This window comes from Electrona antarctica, assembly GCF_951216825.1.
Source record: "Electrona antarctica genome assembly, chromosome: 5".
Classification (NCBI taxonomy): Eukaryota; Metazoa; Chordata; class Actinopteri; order Myctophiformes; family Myctophidae; genus Electrona; species Electrona antarctica.
Window position 1 is genome coordinate 12,802,936 of NC_136810.1, and position 13,249 is coordinate 12,816,184.

General features: G+C 44.1%; 1 protein-coding gene across 2 annotated transcripts in view; it reads left to right on the forward strand.

Moving 5' to 3' along the window:
- The window catches only part of gnao1a (guanine nucleotide binding protein (G protein), alpha activating activity polypeptide O, a), a 170,126-nt gene that overhangs the window by 111,995 nt on the left and 44,882 nt on the right, over positions 1–13,249 (forward strand). For both annotated transcript variants that reach the window (XM_079500987.1, XM_079500988.1), the window contains exon 4: positions 4,275–4,435. In XM_079500987.1, the coding sequence (XP_079357113.1) occupies positions 4,275–4,435 (161 nt within the window). The remainder of the gene's footprint in view (positions 1–4,274; positions 4,436–13,249) is intronic.

The following is a 13,249-nucleotide window of genomic DNA, read 5'->3' on the forward strand; positions in this document are numbered from 1 at the left end:
ATAATAATGAAAATGTGAAAATCTTGCCTTATATATGATGTTAAAAAAATTGCTCAATGCCGACAGCCGGTCAGCAAGTGGATTCATGAATGCATGCAAATAGACAATATTTTAGGCCAATAAAAAAAGACTATATACCAAATTTCCCACTTTAAACAAAAGAAGCGTATCGACTGCCGGACTATGAGACGCATCAGAGAAAAGATGGAGATAAAGCAGAGTGGTATGCAGCGATACATGGAGTGGTGGGAAAGCCCTGACCTAATGTAGACTGTGAACATCATTCTACAGTACATCCGGTCAGTAGTCTAATGCAGGGGTTCTCAACCTTTTTGGCCTGGGACCCCCGAAAATGCTTTGGCAACGTCTCGGGACCCCCGCCCCGCCCCCTCCCGACCCCCAATATAAATTGACTGCTACAATAACCTTAAACCATTTTGGGCGGGAACCCCTTTTGGTGTTTTAAGCATTGTTATAATTTAGCTATTGAAAAATAGCAGATCTACAAGCTCATAGCGCGCCACCGAGTGGCGCGCTACGAGCTTGTAGGTCTGCTATTTTTGAAAAATCGTGAAAATAAAATTAAAAAAAAAAACTTCTTGAGAACCCCTGGTCTAATGCAGTTCAAATATGATTCTTTTGGGGGGGTCACCAGTTAAAATATGATTATTTCGGGGGGATCCCCAGATTATTCTGTGGGGGTTGCGGCCTGAAAAAGGTCGAGAACCACTGCTTTAGTCTATATGAGGTCAGTCTACACTAGGTTGGTCTCTATGATGTCAATCTACAATAGATTTGTCTAGCTGTACATTATGTCAGCCTACATGCGCTGGGCTCCCTTTGTCATTCACAACAGGAGTGGTGAAGTACTGCAGGCAGCTATAAAAGAAACATGTTTACAACAGTGCAAATAGATGGTATAGAGAAAGTGCAGCTGCGTCGGGCTGCAAACACGGTGCAGTTACTGTAAGTGCATCAGCAGTACAGGTTATGTAACACTGACAACAATCTCATATAAGGAGAAGTGCTGCGGAAGGCATGCAGGCAGGGATGGAGGTGGAAAGAAAGACAGCCTTTAATGATAGTATAGTTAGGTTGACAGGAAACGGGGAGAGACAGATGGGGAGTGACATGCAGCAAAGGCCGTCGGGATCGGGATTCGAACCTGTGATGCGCTGTCACGCTACATTGAGTCCAATCTGGGAGCCCATTGGAGAAGAAAAAAAAGAAGAAAACGGTGCACTCTGCCGTTTGTTTCTTTGGCTTTTCCTCTGGGGCGCCGCCCAATAGAATGTGGATAACAGGATGTTGGCTCGTTTTGGTCCGCCCTCAGCCCTCTTCCGGTGGGGCGCCTATGTTTTCATTCCCACTAACAACAATGTATACACGTTCTGAATACCGTGCAGCTCAGAATCTGTCCTTTGAGAGTCTGGGATCAACTCTTTTTGTCTGATCTAGTATAGAGCGCATATAATTTCGCGGTGGAAGCCACGGCGGACACCAAGAGCACCGGTGCTCCTCCAAAATGATTCCCATCAGCCAGAGGTGTTAAAATGTTATACTCGCTTCGTTTGGTTTGGTTTAATAATTGCTTGGTATATCCATCTTTTATTCTAGCGAAGACTTTTAGTTTTTTGTTGTGGGGGAACAAAAACAATGTGGTGCCAACCCGTAACCAATCCCCACCCCCTCTCTTTCTTGAGACCAGATTATGCTATGTTTTGGTCATCTAAAAAGTCTCGGTTTTAGTAACTAAATGTCATAGGATTCTAGTTGACTAAATATGCAGTTGATTTTGGCGACAACAATGTATTTTGGCAGGCCGTGATGGTGTCGTAAATAATGCCTGATTTTACACTTGCATGCTGAAAATAGTCGATCTACAAGCTCACAACTGAGCTTGTAGATCGGCTATTTTCAGAGCGCTACACCCGAGCGCAACCAAACATAAAATGCTTTGTCTTTTAGTTCTACTGGATCTCTTCTCCAGTCTAGTTTTTATTTTTAAATTGTCAATATATTTAGTTTTACTCATCATAGCTTAGTTTTTAATTCAATTTTATTTAGTTTAGGAAAAAAGGTAGCCGACGTCATAGTTTTAGTCGATGAAATGAACACTGATGCAGATTTCTGTTGATCATGTGGTCATTCTGTTATTGACATCTCCTGTACAGTAGTAACTCTTGAGGACTAGGGGGACAAGGGGCCCCTGCTGGGGACCCCTGCTGTAATATATTGTTTAATTTCCATTGATAAAAATGTATTGATTCTATAGCATACAGTAAGGGCAGGTAATATTAGCTGTCGGTGGTGTACTGTAAACCATAGCATACACTGTATTATTTATTGTTACATTGATTGCCCTGTAGTTTGAGTGAGTTTGTATGATTTCGGTGCTATCGAGTTACACACTCTGCTGTGTTTGTTTTGCTAGCGCATGGATTCCTGCAGTGTTGTCCTATATCTGTCAATCTGTGCTATATTGTTGTAGTGCAGGAAATAGATACGGTACAAACTATCTATAAAAAAGTTTTTTTGTGTTCTATTGTTAACACCCCTTGTCCCAGTTTGATTGTGTTACACCGATGAGAATAGCTCTCTGCTGTATTTTTATCTTGCTGCCTTGATGGGCCATTTTAGACAAGGCTTTTAAAACAAGCAATTTTGTAATTTGTAGTGTTAAGTGTTACATTGCCTGACCCAGTTGAATGGTATGACCTAAAAGATTGTGGGTCACAACAAAACACAGCTGTGTGACACCGCTTAACTGTAGAACTTCAGCACTTACAAATGAGTCGTTTGTACCCAGTGTTGACATTCTTAACTCTTGAGAGTGTAAAAATGTACCCTTGGGTCTTTTTTGACACTCAGCGTTAAATTAACATTACCGAAAAGTGTCTGTAAGCAAGGTTTTATTCTGGGTGAGTTAGACATTGCTGCATTGTATTATATGGAGTAGTTTAGCACCTGAAATTCTATAAATGACACTGTGTGTGTGTGTGTGTGTGTGTGTGTGTGTGTGTGTGTGTGTGTGTGTGTGTGTGTGTGTGTGTGTGTGTGTGTGTGTGTGTGTGTGCGTCACAGCCGTTGTGCTTTTTTTCATCACCTTCTTTTTATTGAGCATAAAGACACTAATGCTTGATGTAAGCTCTGCCATACGACGGTGTCTAGCGCTGAAAATAGGTATTCAACAAACGTTGCATCTGTGACACATTTGTGAGGGGCGACTGTGGCTCAAGAGGTAGAGCAGGTCGTCCAATGATCCATGGGTCGGCGGTTCGAATCCCGGCTCCTCCTGTCTACATGTCGAAGTGTCCTTGGGCAAGACACTGAACCCCAAATTGCTCCCGATGTGCTGGTTGGTACCTTGCATGGCTTCCGCAGCAATCGGTGTATGAATGTGTGTGAATGGGTGAATGTAATGCACATCTATGTAAAGCGCCTTGGATAAAGGCGCTATATAAATGCACCATTTACCATTTTAGGCTAGTTTTGGGTATTTGAGGGGCCTTAGCCCCTCCTATATACAGCTTTTGTCCCCACACGTCTCAGATTTGCCATTGACAATGAAAGGTGAAATTAGGTCATATGTCCGTCAAATATGACGTCAATTTGTGGCAACACAAACATTAAATGCCATTGACAATGAAGGGAACATTTACGTCATATGTAGACGAGCAAATCCGAGAACCAATCATATAAATTCGGTTGTTCATGAGATGATATGATGATGTATAATGATAAGAGCGCCCCTCACTTCACACGGGTGTGATTATTTCTTTTCATATTGTTATAGTATTATCATTGAAATCGTAGTGTTTTACCAATTATTTGGGGGGCCCACATGCAATACCCTCACGGCCCACCAGTGGGCCCCAGGCCCACAGGTTGAGAAACACTGGTCAGAATCAGAGTCAACTTCAGGTTTACACTGGTGTAAAACAGTGGATGAAATTGTGACGCTTCGTGAAAGCTCCATCGTCTTGTTAGTTCCATTCCCTTTCAATCATTTAGATGTTAATTATCAATTATTAAGGGTCTTTGACAGGCAAAGGTTTGCGAACTACTGATTTGGAATGCATTTTAATGGGCCTCACTCAGGTCTTAATGGGTCAGACATAAGGTGTGCACTAAGTTGTCTTTTGACTTTGTCAGTGGTTCCAGTCAGAGGACACAGCTCCTCTGTCCCCAGGGCTCTATGTGTCTTTACTGTAGCTTCTCATCCATGATGCTAACCTGCTGCCTCTCCTCTCCTCTCCTCTCCTGTCCTGCAGGCCGATGCTAAGATGGTGTGTGACGTGGTCACTCGCATGGAGGACACGGAGCCGTACTCCCAGGAGCTGCTGGGAGCCATGATGCGTCTGTGGTCCGACGCTAGCATCCAGGAGTGCTTCAGCCGCGCCCGAGAGTACCAGCTCAACGACTCGGCACAATAGTACGTTCTCCGTGTGTATGCGTGTGTGCGTGTGTGCGTGTGTGCGCGTGTGTGTGGACTTCCCACACACACACACCCACACACACAAATGCCAAAAGCAAATGTATGAAAGCAGTAGTGAGGAGCAGCTGCTCTGACACACCGTACCGTCAGTCAATCACCATTAAAAGCACTACCCCATCCGATCTACTGTCCCAATGTAGGCAGGGAGAGAGAGGGGGGGGGGGGGGGGATACATATGGGGCAGGGAATTGGGAGAGAGAGAGTGAAGGGGGGAGAGAGAGAGAGAGAGTCTGAGAAGGACAGAGGGAGGAAAAATAGAGAGGAAAGCAGTAGGTGAGTGAACAGAAGTGAACGAGCGAGGGGGCAGATGACGAGAGAGATTAAATGGAATGCATTGTATTACTGTCAAGGTCATGTTTGTCTGTGCCTATAGCTTACTGTGATTGTTCACCATACATCTTCTAGAACTGGAGGAAGTATTTAATTTATATTGCTGTCAGTGCTATATACCATAGCTACAGTACATACAGTACTCTGTTTATATTTTCAGGGTGCTGGCTACTGTTACAATAAAGCAGTTTCAGCAGGCACAGCCAACTGGCTAGCCTTACAGTTTGCTGTTCTAAACCAATGGTTCTAAATCTTTTCACGCGCCAACTATGGTCATACCGTATTTGAACTGGGGACGTCCAGCCTGATAAGCATTTGGAATGTAGAAGTTGAGGGACTCAATTTTGTTTGACTTGTTCACATCGCCTCGCATCTTGTAGATCAGCTATATATTCTTTTTATTTTATTTGACAATTTGGACAATGTTTGACCAGTTTTCATAATATAATTTTAGTTTGTTGATTACCTTTGGTGTTTGAGAACCACTGCATTTTAATTCCATGAATTTTACCTAGGCCTATATTTATTTTCTGTGAAATAATTGCGGGCAGGACCATCATTTTCAATGATGCCAAGAACATAGTCATAATATTGAAATAAACAGCCTAAAACGCGTGGGTTGTGTTGTGTACTGGAAAAGCAAGTACAGAACAGAGTATACACAATAAAGACACCTTAATTAAAACGATAACAATTAAAAAACATATGAACAGGTGTATAAATGGCCACGGTGAATTCATGGGGTCAATATTTAACGTGCCTTGTAACTAGCGCTAAAACCAAAGGTCAACATGTAGTGGGTTTGATGTAATGAAGTATTCCAACTGAACAGTGATTAAATATATTATTTAACGGTCGAGAGAGAGAGAATAGACATGAATAACAACTATAGAGGGGGAGAGTGAGATAATGGACATCAACAACAACGAGAGAGAGAGAGAGGACATGAACAACTAGAGAGAGAGAGAGAGAGAGAGATGGACTGTGGGGTAATGTTCTTCCTCATCAAGTCATCCATCACTGGAGATAAGGGTCAAAGGTTACAAAATGCATTCCTATCAACATTTAGATACACAAAATGTTTGAGAACCACTTCTGTGAAAGCCTTTAAACAATATGTTTTGAATTACTCTTAACATACTGTACTGTACTGTAGACAGAAGGTTTAATTCTACACTTGCCACAAACGGATAATTGAATTTACTGCGCCAGTGACGGTTCAGTAAACTATAGCTTTGTACCGGTTGGTTGGCTGTGTGCTTTTCTCCAGTGACAGATGTCGACACAAATGCAGCCTCTCTCCATGCTCCCTGTGGAGCAGGGACGTGCAGAGAGTGTTACAGAGGCAGGGGCTGACGCTGGCGTTAAGAGGGCACTTTTGGACAAAAATAGCGAAAATAGCTGATCTACAAGCTCACAAGAGCTTATAGATCAGCTATTTTCGGGTCGCAACCCAGCACTCTTTAGCTAGTGGAGATGCGGTGTACGACATGGATTTCTAAACAAATTTGTTCAACGCAAAATGCTACGTTCCAAGTTCAGGAGACTTTAAGCAATTCTCCTGAAAGCTGCCTTCCAGAATGGCATGGAAAGGAGTGGCATCTCTTTCACCGTAAATGCTGCATTCATGGTCTGTAAAGGGCAGTTGTTTTACAGACGGGTAAAAGGGCAGGGGCTCAAGCCCCCTTTTGATGTCTATGTGTGCACGTCCCTGCTGTGAAGCACAGACGAAACACCAAACCCCCGGGTCGAATCCGGGGACCACGAAACAGTCGGCACCAGTATTCCCAAGCCTTTCCTTGGTAAAACTATGCCTAAAGCTAACATTATTCCCAAGCGTAACCTCAGTAAAACCATATGCCTAAAGCTAACCTTACCTAAACGTAACCTCAGTAAAACTATCCATAAACCTAAGGGGCAAGTGTTCCGGCCAACTGTCAGACTGCTGCAGTGCTGATAGACTGCTAGTGAAGCTCTAGACCAGACCTGTCCAAAGTCCAGTCCGGGGGCCAAATGTGGCACAATATAATTGCCCGCCAATATCATTTAAGAAAAAACACTAAAAGTTAACATAAGAGGTTTCTGGCCAACAGCAACGGTTTGATCAAAAGACGATTTGACTGTAAATATGACAGCAATAACAGTGTACAGTATGCATGTATTTCTTTTAAGGCTGAATTGGGGGCCTGATGGAGGGGAAAGGAACTGGTTGGAATAACGTGTTAAAATGGTGGATTTATATAGCACCTTTATCCAAGGCGCTTTACATAGATTGTGCATTACATTCACCCATTCACACACACATTCATACACCGATGGCGACGGAAACCATGCAAGGCACCAACCAGCACATCAGGAGCAATTAGGGGGATTCAGTGTCTTGCTCAAGGACACTTCGGCACTAACTCTGGGGGAGCCCGGGTTCGAACTGGCAACCTTGCGGTTACCAACCGGCCACTCTACCACTGAGCCACCACCGGTGTTCCCACCACGTGCTACGTCCTACCGGGGAAACTCCCCCCTCTGTCAGGTGAAAAGAAGCGGCCTGCTCAGTTCGGCTCTGTTCAGCTCTCCCCAGGTTGGCAGAGGGAGAGTACTGCCCAGGATTACAGTTTAGGCAATTAGCCCTTCGCTAAATCCCACCCCAAAAAGCGATTGTCCAATGCCAATCCAAATAGTTTTGTTGCTATGCAGGTCAAGCTTTTGCCACCTCATAGCTGTCATGTGTTGTTGAACATTTACACAGCTTAATGTCGGGAAAGTTACACGACTGACCCACTCAGGTGATGGCAATAATACGAATGACCGTAGTGTTACTGTGCAACATGAAAACTCCTGTCGGGCGGTCGTTAATAGTTGATTTCTCCCTCTGTCATTTGCTCGTATTTATGTCATGCACATTTGCCCAGTGCATAGCCTACTGCAGGCCTGGTTGACTAGATTTAGAAGACATTTTGAAGGTTTTGCTTCTGAAATGATCCATTATTTATATGGAGAAATCCCGTCATTGTCTCCACCAGGCCGAAGGCATGGGGAGAGAGTATGTTTTGCACTCCGTCCGTGTGTGTGTGTGTGTGTGTGTCCGTCCGTCCGTCCTTCCTTCCGTCCGTCTGTGTACAGCTAATCTCCGGCACCGTTAACCCGGTCGATGCCAAACTTTGCACACACACTCCCTGGATGGCAACGATGAACCTCTGCCCCGCATTTTCCAGAACGGCCTGTTATAGCGCCACCATGAGGCAGCTTTTCACATTTTTACCTAAAACTGCACCGATCTGCGTGAAACGTTGCATGCACACTCCCTAGTGGCCAAGGACAAACCTTTGACCTGCAATTTCCGCATCTGCCTTTTATAGCGCCACCAGGAGGCTGACTTTTGTCAAACACCTTTTTTGATATTACTCCTCCAGATTCTGTCCACAAATCTCACAAATCGTTACACAGTATCTCTATGGTCATGTGCTCAAGTCGGATCTGTCCGATATTTCATATTCCATCCTAATTGGCTATAATTGGCTTTCACAGTTTGCAAGATTGCCCCGTTTTGAACAAAAGCCTCAAATCATGAACGCAGCATACAATTTACGTGAAATCTTTCACACATTTTCTTACTAGGCTGAGGAATATATCCCACCCTTTTCACATTGGCCTGTTATAGCGCCACCAACAGGTTGATTTTTGCAAAACACATTTTTGGAACAAAATGCCTCAAATCATCCAATTGCCATCAAAGGCTCCTAAACATTACTCCTAAACATTTTGCCAAACATCACACACACTCCTATCCTCCTGGTGGAGACCTGTGCCCGGAAGGGCACTTTTTCTAGTTTAACATGCATCCCAATGGGTGAGAAGGGCAGCTTGACTTGTCTCTTCGCTGCTAACATGCCTATTGGACAAGGACAGGTTGGGGAGGGACTTAGCAAAGGGCTAATTGGCAATGGGTTCAAAATCAAAAGACTGAATTGTTTTTGTTTTGTTCACAGCATACTGTAGATGTTTGCTACGCTGCCAACAAAAGGCTATTGATATTTCACTGTAGTTTAATAAAAATCATATTTTCATTTTAAAATATGGCCCCTTTTCAAACAGTTTGGAATCACTGCTCTATAGACATTTGGTGGTGTGGGTAAAGTGAATGTTATCGCGCGCGTGTGTGTGTGCGAGTACGTGTTCGCATGAGTGCACATGCATGAGTTTTTATGTATATAGAAAGCAGAAGCTCTGTTCCATTGTTCTGCTAAAAGTAGTGCCTGAAGCCACCTGTCTTTCTAAATCTTTCTTTCTCTTTCTCTCTCTGAATATCTAACATGTCCTGACCTATTTACCACAATGCACATACATTACGCATGGAACATGCACACGCTAACACATCATAAAATGTGTGTGTTTTATGACAGGCACAAACACGCACGCACATCTTTCATCAACAAAATGAATACAGTACATCATATAATTATCCAAATACCTTGTCATGCATAGCCAGATCAGCACGCACGCATGCACGCACGCGCACACGCACACGCACACGCACACACACATTTACATTTGTTGCTGTCGGGTGGAAACCTTGTGTATTTCTTTTTAAAATGTTATCCCATGATTTTGCAACCCATTTTTTTTCACCCAGTGTCAATTATCTAAAATCCTGGTCTCTACACTCCCTCCGCCAACCTGGGGAGAGCAACGGACTGACCTCATGCTTCCTTCTATGCATGAGGAGTCCAAGCTGCTTCTTTTCACCTGACACGGGGGAGTTTTCCCAGGCTGGACGTAGCACATTGAAGGAACATGTTATTCCAACCAGTTCCTTTCCCCTCCATCAGGCATTTGGTGGTGTGGCCAGGGGGAGGCAGTTTAGAGACCAGGATTACTGTGTAATCCTGGTCTCTAAACCAGTGTTTTTTGTGAGGGTACCTACCCTCACAAAACATTCCTTTTTTTTCATTATTATTTTAAAAACACAACAACAAAAAATATCTAGAAGCTCACAACGTGTCGCGATCCGAGACCATATCTGGTATTCTCTTTTACTTTTGTGCGACAAACATAAGAGAGAGATAACAAAAGGAGATACAAGGTTTCTGCCTGACAGCAACAGCGCCCGGCGTTATGTAGAGTATGTAGAGCTCACCACATGCAAAGTGCTGTCATCTTCAGGGGCTACCCCGGAGGCCAATACCAGAATGAACATGGCAACCATTTTGATTCATCCTGAGAGGTGTGTAATATTCCGTCTTCCCAGAGGAAGTGCACACCGCATATCATTAGCAAGCATTCTGCGTGCATACAGTAACTCAGAACTCTCTGCGTTGGTGCCAGCCAGATGTCAAGGTGGTATTGAACCAGTAATGAATTCACTTCATTTTGGGCGGGAACCCCTTTTGGTGTTAGCATTATGTTATGCTTTAGCTATTGAAAAATAGCAGATCTACAAGCTCGTAGCGCGCCACTCGGTGGCGCGCTACGAGCTTGTAGATCTGCTATTTTTGAAAAGAGAAGAGAAGAACGACTGACATAGAAACATAGCTTTTTCAGAAAACTGTCAGGATGTAGAAGACATTTTTAGAATCTGATCTCAGGTCAAAATGGGTTAAGAACAGACAAGAGTGACGCAAAACCCCCTCAAACAAAAAATAGCCTGATTCTTGGTGAGGAATGTTAAAACATTTTAGCATCACTGGATGTTTCGGCCCCCTCCTCCAGGCGACCGACCAAGGCTGATCAGACCCCGCAGTGATGCGTCCGGCGTCACCCACGCACTTGGTTGAGAAAGGACGCATGCATTCATGTCACCCTCTCTGCGTCCATGGGACGCAACTAAGCCACTGTACTCAGCACTGTACAATACACATTAAATAAATAAATACAATTGCTGTAAAAAGAATCCACGTTATGAAAATCTTATAAAATCCACGTAGAAATCGTAGTAGAAACACATAATGATAATATAATATGAAATGATGAATAATATGAAAATGAAATGTGACCAAATTTGACTGAGGGACTGCCATTGGATATATTTTTTTCACATGTCATATGAAAGCAGGGAATCATAGCTTCAAATTGACATATTGTTTGTTCAGTTTGACCCCCCAGTTTTGGAGATATGGCTTATTTATAGAGTAATGTCTTGCAGAAAACAGCGAGTTGAGAAAACTGGCTTTAAGGTTCACTTCTGTGGACTCTGTGGAATAATAATATGATTAATATCACGACTTAATTGTGTTAAGTGCGGCCATTTTGCGCACGCTCAGACCAAATTCTGTAGGGTCACTTGTTTGAGCATAACAGAAGAGCAGTGAAACGTGACATCTTTCTGCCATGGCAATGAGCAGACCTGGGTGAATGGGAAACACATCCAAGTTTAACAAACTGAAGAATCAGAATCAGAAGACTTTATTGCCATGACATGTAAACATGTTAGGAATTTGGTTTGGTGGACAGCAGAGTGCAGTTACAACATTAGGACAAGTGCAAAACAGGACAAGACAGTGCAAAGAATAGTGAATAAAATAAAGTGCAGAGAGTTCAAGTGATCAGTTCAGAGCACAAGTCAGTCCATTCCACTCTGAGTGGGGGTGGAGGGAGGATAAAGGGGGGTCAGGGGGGGGACACCAGCAGCGTTGAGGAGCCGGATAGCCGTGGGGAAAAAGCTGTTTGAATGTCGGGCCTTCATAGTCTTTAGGGACCGCAACCTCCTGCCTGAGGGAAGCGGGGCAAAAAGACTGTGGCCTGGGTGTGCGGGGTCAGCCATGATCTTCCTGGCCCTCCTCGAAGCTCTACTCCTAAACAGGGCCTCAAGGGGGGGCAAAGGGCAGCCAATCACCCTCTCTGCTGCAGCTTGGCCTTGTCCTATACATTTTTTATGAAATAAACTGACTCCTCCTTCGTCTGACCAGAAGTGCTGATTCCTTCTGTGTGTTGCGTCGTCGTTGCCGCTGAACAACATATCTCAACCTCGGTGGAACTCGGAGGCTGATTTTAAACCCTCCTTGCAGGTTTTACCTCACGCATTGTTCCCCTCTTCTTATCTCTCTTTCTTCCAGCCTTTCTGTCCCTATTGTTCTTCAGTATTCTTTCCAGTCTTTACAACCTTGCATCCCTGGGCATACATACATACATACAGTCATGAGATGTGCTCTGTGTGCCAGGCCACAAAGCCCCTCTCCCCCTTCTTAACCCCACTCTCTCCCTGGCATCGCTCCAGGGCCTCAGCACCACCAGCCAAGCCATTAGCTGATGTTTATCACAGGTCATTACAATCAATCATCTCACACACTGACTGTGTGCAGGCAAGTAAAAATAACACTGCATGTGTGAAGGCAAGAGCTGGAGAGAGACTGTGAGTGCGTTCGTGCGTGCGGGAATTTTGACATTGTGATGCTGAATACCACAGCTAGTCCACAGAACCTTGTCTCGTTCTATACTGGAAACAATCTCACTCTCTCGCACTCTTTCTTATTCACAGTCACACACTCAACCATTTTCCTCGTTTGTTCATGCTGGTCCATGTATCACAGAAATGTCAAAGCGCTGACAGCTTCCGTTCCCGACTTTCTGGATGTGTGGTTCCAGACTCTATTTAGCATGCGTAGATGGTGGAATAGTTGTGTGGCTATAGGCGAGACTATACTGTACATAACATTAATTTACTGCCGGAGTAAATAAATAAGCCTCCTTACCGTTTAAGTAGTCACAGAATATGTAATATCTCTACCACGATCGATCCCCAGATCGTTGCTAAACACAGAGGTTTTCTCTGTGCTTCCATCTATTATTCTTCACAACGATCCATCCACCGATCGCTTTGAAAGACACAGTAGACTGAGTCTTGTAGAATCAGGGGAAAACTGTGCCTTTGTTATGCTCCGTTCCATAGTTATGGGCAGTTGAATGTGGCTCCTTTCCCCCGCAAACCACCAGAAAGCAGGGAATGTTTTATTTTTATAATTTTCTATGTGTACTCTTCTGCTGATCCTGGGATCATTCACAGGCTGCATTGGCAGGCAAGTTGGCAGGAGTTTAGACCTGAATCCAATTCAATACAAACGTTGAAAAACCTATGTTGCTATAATCATATCATTATATGCTCAAACCCTTTCATGTCAAGGACCGCAAACATTATGGATTTGGCCGCCGGCGCCGACCCACATCTCAAAATATTTTCTTCCAAGGACCCTCAGAAGCAAAGATCCCCTCAGATCCAAATCCTACTGGCAGGGAAACATGCTGCCCAAAACCTAGAACCGAAACAAACAAAAGAAGAAGGGAGCTCTCATGCGGCCGCTCCTGCAGCCTGTGGAGAAATGCAGATCTGAAGCATTATGAGAGCAGGTCTCTTAAATAGTGTCTGGAGAGACCATGGCCAGGTGTCTCCACTTCCACTAATGATCTCTGGCTCCACCCTCCAATCCAGCA